At 41.4% G+C, this 13391-nt stretch overlaps 1 protein-coding gene across 1 annotated transcript; it reads left to right on the forward strand.

Annotated features, from left to right (window-relative positions):
• The first annotated feature begins 1051 nt into the window (after window positions 1-1051).
• On the forward strand, window positions 1052-6095 carry sid4 (secreted immunoglobulin domain 4). Its single transcript, XM_019889192.1, has 8 exons — window positions 1052-1183; window positions 1846-1992; window positions 2065-2199; window positions 3172-3344; window positions 3416-3602; window positions 3826-4005; window positions 4299-4565; window positions 4993-6095. The coding sequence occupies exons 1-8, from the start codon at window positions 1135-1137 to the stop codon at window positions 4995-4997; spliced, it is 1143 nt and encodes a 380-aa protein (XP_019744751.1). The 5' UTR covers window positions 1052-1134; the 3' UTR covers window positions 4998-6095.
• Window positions 6096-13391: the final 7296 nt, after the last annotated feature.

Below are 13391 nucleotides of genomic sequence, written 5' to 3' on the forward strand. Positions count from 1 at the left end.
ATCATTGTATTTTAATCATTAGAATAAAATCGTCAAACTAATTCACACTTTTAAATGACACCAGCTCATAAAGCTTTCCATAAGGATAACACACTTTTTAACAAGCGTAACGTGAAGTTTAAGCTAGGTGAAGATACAGCATATAAAAAATGGTTCTGCAATGGATAACGCTGTTGCTGAATGATGCTGTAGTGGTTCACTTGTCTGACTTTTGTGCATGCAACAGGGTTAAATTTCTACTGCCGACCAATTTAGGGTGTACTCTGCATTTAATGCAAAGTCAGCGTCGCATGCACAAATTGCCGCATTGCCATATCAGTGGAAGGTATTGTTCTGAATGTCCCGCCTTTCCAAGTTGATCACATTGAAGCAGTCCCAGACTGCTACTGTGGAGAACTCTTGAGTGATTCACATTGTCATACTCTTGCTCGGTCAGGTCACTCCTATTAAGGTTCACCAATGTTCACTGTTTGCTCTCATAACTGCGGTTCACTGGAGTCCAAAACTTGAAGAATGGCTTTGTAACCCTTTCCAGATTGATAGAATTCAGTTAAATTTATTTCTCAACTGTTCTTGAGTTTCTTTGGATCATGGGATTTTTTGGGGTGCTTTTTGAGATTTTTTTCGGATGGCTTTATTTTGTCAGACAGACTCATTTAAAAGGTTTCTTGACAGAACATGTCAAGGTGGTCTTAGAGCTTGGTTGTGGTCAGTGAAAATGAACTGAGCTTTTCAAAAAATGTGATTAGCCACTGTTAATTAATGATTTAACAGGAGGGACAAATACTTTTCACACAGGGCCATGTAGCTTTAAAAAAAATCCCCACTTTCTTTGAAAACTGAATTTTGCAAGTGGTGGGCTGAAAGCTTGGACGTCCAAAATGTCACTTTTCAGTCTTGTTCAAGTAATACACACACGTGGACTGACCAACAGTATAGATTTTTGAAAAAATATGAAATTTTCCAAATTGTGACTGGTGAGGTTTTAGTTCGACGCCAGCACTTTTAGAGACCTCGAAATAGAAATAGGGAGGAGGTGAGTGCCAAGTGAGGGGTGAAAGGTTGACCGCGATTGGAACAGAAAGAGACAGCCAGACAGCACAGAAAGTGATTGAACTCTTTTCTCTCCACATCATGGACTCATTGTCCTATGCTCTGCTCCTCGTCTCTCTGCTATGTTCAGGTAATTGGGATTATTTCTATTCGTTGTCTTTGACACACGAGAAGGTGTTTTTGTGTGTTTATCTTAAATTGTGTTTTACGAGAAAGTGGTTGTCTCAGCATTTCAAATAGACAGTAATAATTATTGAATAATCACATCAAATAATAACTGAAAAAAACCTGAGCAGGATATTTTGTTTGATTTTTATTTAAACACACAGCTCTCATAATTGGGATACCTTATTTCTATTGAAAAAAAACAAACAAACAAAAAAAAAACCCCCTTGTTGGTGGCACACTCACGGGATTACCAAGGCCAAAGTTAACTACGTCTCTTAATATTGTAAGCACCTTCAACCGACAATAAAAATAACATTATAGTTAACTGTACCTAATTAGGAAACAAATTTAAACACTCTTCTTGTTTTTGCTCAGTCATCAGAGTCACTTCTGTTTAGTCTGTGTATTTACTCAGTCTGTTTGTTTTGGCCTGCTGTTGGTTGACACTGTGTTTTACTCCAGCCTGTTTAAGGGTTCACAGAGTTGCATATGGCGCATACATGTTCTCCTGTGTGTGTGTGTGTGTGTGTGTGTGTGTGTGTGTGTGTGTGTGTGTGTGTGTGTGTGTGTGTGTGTGTGTGTGTGTGTGTGTGCACGGAATGAATGCTTTCTCTCTCTGAGTAGCCACTGGTCAAAGTCCTGTGGTCTCAGTGGAGCCCCAGACTACTACCGTGCGTGAAGGGGAGTCGGTCAGCCTCAGGTGCCAAGTGGGGAGCGGTGCTCATGCCACCCAGCTGCAGTGGAGGAGAGCCAATAATCAAGCCTTGGCAGGTATGGAGTGTCGGCTTGTATGCTTATGTTGTGCTTAATCTATTCACAGAATTATGTTTTTCCCTCCACCAGACAATGTTAAGATTGGCCCCAATGGTGTGGTGCTGACGATTGCTAATGCTCGACCTAATAACCAGGGCGAGTACCAATGTGTGGCATCCGGCTCGGCAGGCTCCACTGTTGCTTCAGCTCAGATCAACATCAAATGTGAGCTGCTCTACTGCTTACACGCCAACAAAAAAGTTAGATCTTAAGAAGCATTTAAAGAGTTAAAAAGGGTGACTCCTGTTTAAATGCCATGTTTTGGTCATAACAGACCAAGATAAAGATACCACCTCAAAAATGTTTCCAAACCAATAACTTGACCAACTCAACAAAAAAAAAAAATTCCAAGGTTTTCAAGAGGGCCAGTTAAATGAACTGAAAAAATGTGTTTCCACAAGTGTCCACATGCTCATAAGTAGGATATGGCTCTGGTAGGCTTATCTTGTTTTAGCAGAAGCCTGAAGATTTTGTGCTCACGGTTCATAATTGCCCAATCCTTCTTTGACTGAAGATGTACTTTTCAAGGAACCAACCTCTCGTGATCGACTAGTTACCGCACGAGCACTCATAGACGCACGCGCATACTTTTCTTAACTACAAGTTACACTTGGGGGCACATTGTAAAGGCGCATCTGTGTGAAATGTTGCTTATTATCCAGGGTAAATTCTGTTCTTCCTCCTGTAGGCGATGATGTATTTCTAGGACAGAGACGTCTGTGCTGCTTTCCGACCCTAAATGTTTATTTCAACTCAGAATCCTTGATTTTGTGTTTATCACACACAACTAAAGGGAAAAAAATGCACTTGTGCAGTAAAAAACCTTTGGTTTTCATTGGCTGAAGTCTCATGAGATGCACAAGCCTCATGTGACATTTATTGCGCTTTTCGGCTTGTCCCATCAGGGGTTGCAAGCATAGAGAATCACTTGCATGATTTGTTTGGTATCTTTTTTAATGGGAGATGCCACCCATTTTTTTTCTTGGTTTGGCACAAACTATGGCTGGGGGTTTAGATGCTTAGTTTTCTGGAAAATGTGTATCTCCAAATTGTACCCCAGAGGATGTGTAACTTTGAAGGTTCCCACTCTGACGTTTTGCTTTCATCATGACCTCATACGGGTGTACTTCCCTCCAGATCCTCCCAAAGTGCGGCTGTCACCAACTGGGCCCCTGAGGGTCAAAATTGGCGACCGGGTATCAGTGCAGTGTCGGGCAACAGGCAGGCCACGGCCTAAGATGAGCTGGAGACGCCAGGGCTCCCCTCTGCAGCTACTTTCTGAGGAGATAGATGGTGTCAACACCATACAAGTAATACCCGAACCCTGCTTTTATTTAAGGTTCCGTATTTTGAAATAACACCACCTTCTCCTCCTTTTAAGTGGCTTATAGTGCGTCCAGAGGACGCAGGAGTGTACATTTGCCAAGCTGAAAACATCGTGGGTGTGACAGAGGTCAAAGTGGAGGTCATCTTTGGAGGGGTTCCTGGTGCACCCATGGCAGCAGTGAGTCATAAGGAAATGACAGTTGTGGAGGGTCATACTGTCACTATGAGGTGTCAAGCTACTGGTAAGAAGACATAGTTATTATACAGTTCAACTCCATTAGTTTTGTCACTTAATATACATATATATACACACACACACACACACACACACACACACACACACACACACACACACACACACACACACACACACACACACACACACACATACACACAACCGATTAAAACAACATAAAATAGTGTACAATAGTATTTTGTGGATCAAATTTTCTCTATTGCTTTCAGGTTCTCCCCCTCCTGTCATCACATGGTCCAAGCTTAGAGCCCCGTTGCCATGGAAACATACTGTAGCCGGTGGTGCCCTGACACTGACCAGTGTGGGGCGACAGGACTCCGGCCAATACATCTGTAATGCCACCAACATACACGGTTTCAGCGAGGCATACACGCAGATGGAGGTGGAGAGTGAGTGAACCAAGCATGCCAAAACACATCTTGAGGTTTTGACAATTATTTGTAAGGGACCATGTACACAGGAAAGATTAAAGTCAAGAGTTGAGATGGCTGCACCAGATTAAAGCTTGTTCTGTTCCGAGGTCAGGCACACAAAGGGCTTAAGGGGTAGAAATAATATCTGTTAAGTAAATGAAAATAGTGACTCTGCTGTATCATCTATTCCCAAAAAAAATCAGATTATGTTTATATAGTGGTTGATGATTATTCTCGTCTCTTATCTCTTCTTTTTCCTTATGCCATAGGCCCGCCTTATGCCACCTCTTTGCCTGAGCAGGTGAAGCTCCAACACGGTGATGCTCTTACTCTGCGCTGTCTGGCCCATGGCTCCCATCCCATTCAGTTCCATTGGAGCCGGGTGGGCAGAGGCAACCTGCCTGCTGGAAGTCACAGCACCAATGATGGACAGCTTGTCATCCCTCATGTTAAAAGTAGCGACAGCGGAATATACAAGTGTGTGGCAACCAACCACATTGGCTCCAGTGAGGCACTGGCCAAAGTCAATGTTAGAGGTGAGACATGGCATCATATGAGGCGGCAGTAGCTCATCACTGAAGGTGAACGATTCGAGTCCTGCTGAGGTACAAAACAAAATTTGCAATTAGATAACTACAGTCGAGACCCCCTTGTGCAAGGTGCTGCCCCCCCAACCCTTGCTCCAGAAGTGCAGCACTATTTTTGAGCCCATTAACCTTGCCTGCATGTGTGTGTGATCTGATTGTGAGTGTGAATGTTTTTTTTTTTTTTTTTTCTAAATGTGTGCCCTGTGAGTGGCTGGCGACCAGTCTAGGAGAAACCCTACCCTTTGCCCAAAAACAGCTGGGATAGGCTCCAGCACACTCGAAATCCTACATGGGATAAGACTGTGCAAAACGGATCGATAAAATTAATCTGATGTGAGTTCCACCTCATCACTTCTTCTCTTTGTGTGTTCTCCAGCCTAGGCCACTGAAATGTTTGCAGTGTTCCCCCGAGCCTGAATTGTGACATCAAATGGAAAATATCAAGATGTTCCTGTGCAAATGAAGCTGAACTCAAACCTTTGAATTAATGGATGCATTAAAGGATTAGGGGATCTATGGAAAATTTTGCATCACTTTTCTGGCTGAGGAGATGACTAACTTCTATTTTAATGTTTTCCCCACCCCAGATTTTTAATAGTGATTCCCAAACATGAATGGAAAATGTCTCTGTATCCGAGTATAATTTAGTTAATTTGGTACTCCATCACCTAGATGTAATTTTCCAACCATAAACTGCAAGATTCTTTTTATAATTTGAGAATGAACCGAATGAACAAATAATTAGATCCATTCTTACAATAACGACAACGCAACATTTTTGACAGCCTTAAAAGTGTATGTGTGCGTCATAATTACTTTTTACTGAGTGTTTAACTGATTCCATTAAACAGACAAACAAACTGTAAAGATGTAATGTGGTAAAGAAAAATGGAAGTTCCCTGTGCTGTAACACATTCGATTTCCTTGAATTTTGCTTTTCGACCACAGCGGGGCGACATGCACTTTTGCTGTGAAGCGTTCACGGCCTCAACCACAACAAGGAGGCAGGCCGAGATTTTCTGTATGTGATTCGTATCCACTGCAATGAAGAAAGAAAAACTGAGCAAACCATTTCATTAGATGTATTCATATGAGCCATTGTACACATTCAGCCAGCAAAATTCTGATTGAGCACGTTGTTGCAAAACTTAGACCTCAGAGAGCTGTGCTGTTACATAAGATTCAAATCAGTTCTTTCTTAATGAAGTGTTAGCTTGCCATTTAGGGCTTGTGGTTGTGGCAGTAAAATGGAAAGAAAGCTAATATTTCCAATACTTGAGCCAGAATCCCGCCTGTAGCGGGCCTCCCTCGTAAAGTCCCGCTTTGACCATTCTTCTCTTCCTCCTTCCATCTTTACAAGCATTTTTAAAGCTTGAGGTCTGACCCCCGGCCCGCCCCTTCACTTCACAAACACCAAAAAGGCCAGTAGGAAAGAGTAAATATTTGACTTTTGAAAAATAAATCCAGAAGAATGGAAAATTTTCATTTCTTATGTTGTGAATATATGCAGATAATCTTCCGAATGTACTTTGATCCAAAAAAGGTTCCAGCAGTCCAAACAATCTTACAATACCACACATATTCCTTCAGATGGAATACAATTATAGAAAGTCTCCCCTCTAGATTCCTTTAAAACAGCTCAGTTTACATTCGCCTTGGTGTGTGAGCACAGAGGAAAACACAGTTCGTCTTTTTGCTTTATAACGATGTGGAATTAAAGTGGAACAGTCACTGTGCAATCATATTATGGGAGGAAAAAAAAATCATCATACAGGAAGGAACAAATGACGTGAGCGCTTCCTCAAACAGGAAGTGATATAGGTGAGTGGGGAAGGGGCGGGGGTCTGTCAAATCTGTTGCCATGGTTTCCACCTGATGAAGTAGCTTCGTTTGTGGTCAGAAGAAGTGGGGCCACTGAATATTGCGTTAGCCACAAAGCACATACAGTAGCGCAACACATTGATTCAATTGTCTCCATCATGTTCTTTTCACTCTGTGCCGTCTGACATAAATTGTCTGCAATGTTTCTGCAGGAAAAGGACAAAGAGTAAAAATAGGTGATCACATCAGACAGAGGATGTACAAAGTACATGAGCTAAATGTATCATTACATTACCGGAGTACAAATTGCCAACGTAGTATTCCATTCATGTGTTTTTTTTTTTCTTTCTGATCTAGAGAGAAAGTCTTACATGCATTATGAAGGTGCAGACACATAGAAAATCGGAGTCCTGGGAGCTCGGTCTTGAAGATCTTATTTCATAAAATGAGCTACATAACGTGCTTTCACCTCACCCCTGCAAATGTACCCTGAAGTGCTCTGAAAAATTATATTGACGTTAAAAGATGACGATAAATCCTACAATTGGTTACAAATGACGGCCCATAAATAATTGACATTCCACTAAATTCTGTGAAATGACTTTTTTTTATGACTCATACAGGGCTCACCCCCAGAAATATTTTGAACTAAATTAGAAGAGGACAAGCTTTCCAATGTGTAAAATCACCTTAATGAGCTAGTGTGACCTAAGTGGAGTATATAAGGAAAACCTACAGCAAATTACTTATATCTAGGAAACTCAACTCAACTCAACTGTATTTCTAGAGCACTTTCAAACAGCCATCGCTGCATACAAAGTGCTGTACATGGAGCAATTCAATATATACAACAAACAGTAAAGCAAATCAGTAATAAAGACGGTAGAAAGCACCGAAAGGGCAATATCCCCATGCAAGCTGTCCAGAATCACCAGGACGACAAAGACTAATGTACAAATCAATGAAAAAATTGTATTAATTCAATACAATAGTAAAAGCTACCACAGGAGAAGTCTGATATGAAGGATTTACCACATGGAGTTTAATAGGCTGCAGTGTAGGACAACGGGCAACGGCCAGTAGGGATCGGGCTACCCGGGGTGGGCTACTGATGCCCGAGCCTCATCAGGAGGCTAAAATCCACTGCGAGTTCACGGCACACAAACTAATAGTGTAAAACCAACCAATCATTAGTTAAGGGTATGGTAAATTCAAATAAAACAAACTAAAGATCAAAGATGCAACCAATCTGACTTGGGCAAAAGCCTGTATGCTGATAACCATCACCCTATTGCACGTGGCCCGAATAAATACACTGTATCTTTTTTTTGGTTTACAGTGGGGGGAAAAAAGAGTGATAAATACTGCACCATATCTTGCACTCCTCCCAGCGAGTACTGGAACCCGGAGATACTGATAGGGTAACTGGAAGCTGAAACCACTACTGCTGGTAAAAAAAATCACACAGTGCACTTCAGCGCAGCAACCAGAGCTTTCAGGCTCAAACACACACAATATCAGGTCGGCAGTGTATGTACACAAAACTCCACAGTTCTACTGGGGTGTTGGGTTTCCGGTAGCTTGCAGGTCTGCTCACGAAACACTCCAAGTCAGGCTTTGGGGCAAAAGGGAAGGCCTTCGGGCTTCCTCTCCTATTTATAGTCTCCCGGGGCCCTAAAGGGTTGCTCTTCGAACACAGTGGAGAGGTGAGGATGGTATAGCTGATCTCTACCTGTCACACTACGATCACATTTTTTTTTTTTTGGTGTAATATTCATACATGGGCCAGACAGGAAACCTCTCGTGTCGTTTAATGTAATCCGTGTGTGCAGTGTGCGTACGCTTTTCCAGATGGACGAAATGATCAATTTTAGGTGAATATAGAGAATGCATGAGCAGATAATATTGGAGGAGGTAAAACAACACAGCCTAACAAAGCATGTGATGTTTTATTAATTTTTGCCACATCTCAATGTTTTTAGCAAGCTAAATGTTAAGATTATTTCTCATACTGTTAAGACCAACAATATTTTCCGAGTTCAACTTGGCCATATAAAAAATATTTGAGGATTTTTCAGCATTGTTGTTCCCAGGACTATTACATAAAACAGCGCCAGTTTCAACATCTGGTGAAATAAATTTTTATGGTATAAAAAAAATAGCACTTTAGACAGACCCATGATAAAAAGAACACCTCATGGAAGGTTTTTGATCATATTGTAAATTGAAAAGAGTCTTCTGACTGCAAATATGGAAGATCACTTCAACAGCTGCAAATTTATTTTCACTCACATCCATTTTAAAAAATGTTTTTCCACATTGGAATGCCAGTTTTTCTCTTGCTCCTTATACTTTTTAGACGGATGTAATGGTAGTGTGGCAGTAGGTGGGGACATAATAACATGTCTTCACCCAAGCTGTGGTTGGCATGAAAGCACAGTCAACTCCATCAGACTGCAAGTCCCCACAAATCAAAGTACAAATTCATATGACATCTCTCTCTCTCTCTCTCTCTCTCTCTCTCTCTCTCTTTCTCTCTCTCTCTCTCTTTCTCTCTCTCTCTCTCTATCTCTCTCTCTCTCTCTCTCTCTCTCTCTCTATCTATCTATCTTTCTATCTATATACAGTATATATCCTGTTCGCCTACGTATCTATACCAGCAACATATAGTGACTACCAGAACAATAAAGTGTTCTTCCACCAGACAGCAGAAGGTACAAATAACCTGTGTATCCACTTGTTTCTATTCAATATAACAAAATAAGAGCAATTAATCACGATAACCAATCAGTTATGCGATTCTGAAGTGGTGGGAACTAAAATATTAGGAACAGACCATTTAGACTCTATCAATTGCCTTCTGAAGTCCGGAAGATGAAAAATGAATTTTTCGAGCTGGATTTTTTTTTCTCCTCGATTTAGGGGACATATTCTGGATTTATTTCTTTTTAATTGTTTGATAAAGAAATAGGGCAGTCCAGCATGATAGGGAATGGTTGGCACAGCTGCCTTATATTTCCAGGTTTCAGGGTTTGAATCCTGTTGCGAGTATTCTTTGTATTCTGTCTTCTTCTCACATTCCCAAAACATACATGGAAGGTTCATGAAAGACTGAATTGCCCATCTGTGTGAATTTCAGTGCAAATGGTTGTTCGTCTCCAATAGAAGCACAAAAACATTGATTGATTTTTTTTTTTTTTTTACTCTTCAGTTTTTAGAAAAATACCCCAAAATTGTGATAAATACAGTATAGCGGCAGAGTTGCGAAGTTGGCTACTAGTATCCCCTGCTTTAGTTGCATGCCATCGTACCACCATTGGTTGTGATGGTTACTAAAGCAATTCTCAGCAATCGCATTCGACAGCACTTCTCTCCGCAAAACCAAAGAATGACAAGTGTATTCTAAACGCACTGTAATGCTTTACCCTTTGTGAATTTTGACCAAAGAATATCAGAAATCAAGACACATGGCAGCCGTTTCATATTGCGAAATCATTAAGTATCCTTTTTAATGGATTGTTGCTTGATCCTGGTGGGCCACGAGGTATCACTCATTGCAAGTCTTCATCAAGATTCATCATTCATTCATCATTTTTGATGTAACACACAATGCATTAGTCACTAAGAAATTATCTTACTGACAAAGAGTGCCATATAGAGGACTGTATCAATGAATGATTTCACTGATCTAAATTAGCATTGTTGGGTCTACATCCTATATTAGTGCAGTTCTGTGTTTGTTTTTGTTGTCAAAGGTGAGAATGAAAAGTTCAGACTGCAGATTTTTCTGCAAAAACAGTGCAAAGTTAGTTTTTCCTTTCTCTGCATATATCTGATGTTTTTCTATCCGCGGAACTGACAGGATATAAACAGCAACTGCAGCTGTATGATTATCTGCCATTCCCTGTGTTTCCATATGGCTCGAACCTGTGTGTCTGTGTGCATGTGTTAGAATTTGTGGTCATGCGGGAGCCAGTGAAAATCAGTCCCACATGCACGTCGAACCAGTGTGACCATCAATCAAATAAAAAGGGAAAACTGCAGGAAGAGAGTGAGAGACCACCTCATTCTCTTCATCTCAGTGTTGAGTGACAAAGTTGAACACATTCATTCACGTATGTGCGTGGCACAGAAATTAAAACGCACGTTGAATGGTTAAAAAGGCTGAAATATGTGCAATATTATGATAATACAATGAGGGGGGAAAAAATACAAAAATACATAGAGAAATGCGAATAGATGAGTTTTTTTGAGCGAATAACAGAAGACAATAGGTGTGTGAACCGCAACCGTGTGTGGGCTAACTGTACAATGGCCTTCTGTGGTAGCAACACAATAACACAAGAAGGCAAAGAAAAAACAACGTCACAACTGTGAAGTTAATTCTAGATGCTCATTGAGCTGAAGACTGGCCAGATTTGCTGATGTCTGATGAGGCGTTATGCATGGTGGTGGTTTTCGTGTTAAATGCAATTTTTGTGTGCCACGAACAAATGCTGACAAGAGTTGAACCGTCAGCGGCCACACAAACTGAAAACCAAATCACTCTCCCTCCCTTCTTGCTAATTCAAAGAGCTTTGGACACTGTCAAAACCAAACTGTGGTCCTTTTGAACCAGTGTTACATGACTTTACCCCTGTTCTAATGATGCACATGAGATAGAATGATCAAAGCAAGAATTTGCTTGCATTCAACTGTTTATTCACCAAAGCTAGAAGGCCGTTAGCCCGCGTAAAGGTCACGGGAATGTTTGAATTAGTCTCCAAGGGATCATCTGTGAGTGAAAATGAATCATCTGCTGTCAGCTGCAGACTTGCTGCTATAATGTTTCGATGTTAAAGAAAATGCTTTCTCATACTTCTGTTTGCAACAAAAGTGCATTTTCCTATCAGCACAAAAGAAAAAATAAAAGAAACACCCCCCACAGATTTGCGCACGTCTGGCATCCTCTTATCCTCTTCCTGCATACATGAGGGGAGTCATTTGTCTCAATCATTCATCCACCAGTCGCCACATGTCTGGCCTTCAAAATCGCCAGCAATATAATTGAGATAATGATGCCAACTAATATGAGGACAGGCACAAAGATGGATGGATGAAAGAGGGGTCATAGGTGCTTGTTTTTTTCTCACCGGATGAAGGGAAAGGCTGAGAATACTCAAGTGACTTCACATGAAAATCTCTCACATTTATGGTTGTGTCTTATCAGCCAAAATATGTCGAACAAGGACAGATAAGTTAACAGCGATTCACATCATTTCGAGGTCAGGTAGTTTCAACATGCTTACACTGTTACTGATCCATTACTGGATGACCACATCATTCAATGCCTTCTTTTGGCCCACTTTTTAATCTTGTACTTTTGTGTTCCAGTTCTCTCCATCACAGGTGCTGCACATCTTGGTGTTTATGCACTTTGTCTTGCATCACATGTGGGGGCGGGGGGACTGCATATAGTACTTTAGCAACACCGCAAAAACTTTTACAGGGAACAAGAGAGCCCAAGTGGAGTCCCAAGACATAGCACAACAGCAAAGATTAAAACTAATGGACTGAATGTTAAACAGTAGAATTAAGCAAATGAGACTCAGGTGGGAGAGAAGGAACCCAATTGGCTAGAAATGTGAGTATGAGAGAGAGTATGTAAAAAATTCGGAGTATAAGGAAGGAAACAGGAAACTACAGCATGAAGAGAAAGCAAAAAAAAAAGGCTAGAAAAAAAAACTATGGGCCATAGGGCGAGTGAAGAGTGTGTCAAGGAGGGGAGCCAGGAAGAGGCCAAATCAAAGACACATCAACAAAGAAATGATTCAAGCAACACATAGGAGGTAATTATGCACATGGAACGATATAAAAAAGGAGCAAGGCTGAATGCAATACCGTGGATTCTGGGGGAAATCGTTTCAGAACAAGCACAACAACTGAAAATCCACTATATAGAGAAAGAATATTGAAAAAAAACATAAAACACACATTATATATATATATCAGCACCTGACGCAGACCTTGTTTGGCCGGGCGACGTCTGAGCCGGCATGTCATTCGATTTATTGTCTCTCACCATTGTATGAGGTAGGCATTAGCGTGAAGGGTCTTGGCAGTGACCCCCAATCTAGATGAGTTGTTGCAACAGATCCCGGGAACAACATCGGACATCTCTGTCCAGAAATGTGCAGTGCTGGGAACAGCAAGGATACTGCGCAGAACCCTCAAGCTTCCTGGCCTCTGGTAGAGGACCCGAGCTGAATGGGGGATGGACACCACCCGGGGGGTGAGACAAGGATAATAATAATATCTCGTTTTACCCCACCAACAAGCTTTAATGCAGTGGTTCTTAACCTTGTTAGAGGTTCCGAACCCAACCAGTTCATTTGCACATTCACTGAACCCTACATTAGTGAAATATAAAAAGATGATTTTTTTTTTTTTTTTTTTACAAATTCAAGACATAAAAAATGCATTTATTAAAAACAGAAAAAAGAAAACACAATTAGTATACGTATAAAGTATACGTTTTTTAATCGTGCACAAAATGAACCAGACAGTGATGGCCAAGCGGGCGTGTCATAATTGACATGTTGAGTTGGGTGTGTCTTTACCTCCATGGCAGAGGCTCCGTTAAACCCCTGAGACCGATTCACCGAACCCCTAGGGTTCGATCGAACCCAGGTTAAGAACCATTGCTTTAACCATATCCAAATGTATGAAAACATCATTTTTTTTAAAGTACAGTTGAACCTCGTTTCAGCGTACCCCGTTTACAACATTTTCATCTCTGTTACATTCACATGTTACATTCAGCCGGCGGGAGCTAGCGAGCGACAGCCAGCGGGAGCGAGAGAGCGACAGCCGGCGGGAGCGAGCGAGCGAGCGGCAGCCGGCGGGAGCGAGCGAGCGAGCGTCAATTGGGGCTCCGGCGGCGGCCGGCCCCATGATACGACCGCCAAGGCTGGG

This window comes from Hippocampus comes, unplaced genomic scaffold, assembly GCF_001891065.2.
Source record: "Hippocampus comes isolate QL1 unplaced genomic scaffold, H_comes_QL1_v1.1 scaffold86, whole genome shotgun sequence".
NCBI classification, from domain to species: domain Eukaryota; kingdom Metazoa; phylum Chordata; class Actinopteri; order Syngnathiformes; family Syngnathidae; genus Hippocampus; species Hippocampus comes.

Coding starts and splice junctions, on each gene's coding strand:
- sid4 (XM_019889192.1), top strand. CDS start 1,135: ATGGACTCATTGTCCTATGCTCTGCTCCTCGTCTCTCTGCTATGTTCA. Junction 1,184..1,845: donor CGTCTCTCTGCTATGTTCAG/GTAATTGGGATT, acceptor CTCTCTGAGTAG/CCACTGGTCAAAGTCCTGTG. Junction 3,345..3,415: donor ATGGTGTCAACACCATACAA/GTAATACCCGAA, acceptor CCTCCTTTTAAG/TGGCTTATAGTGCGTCCAGA.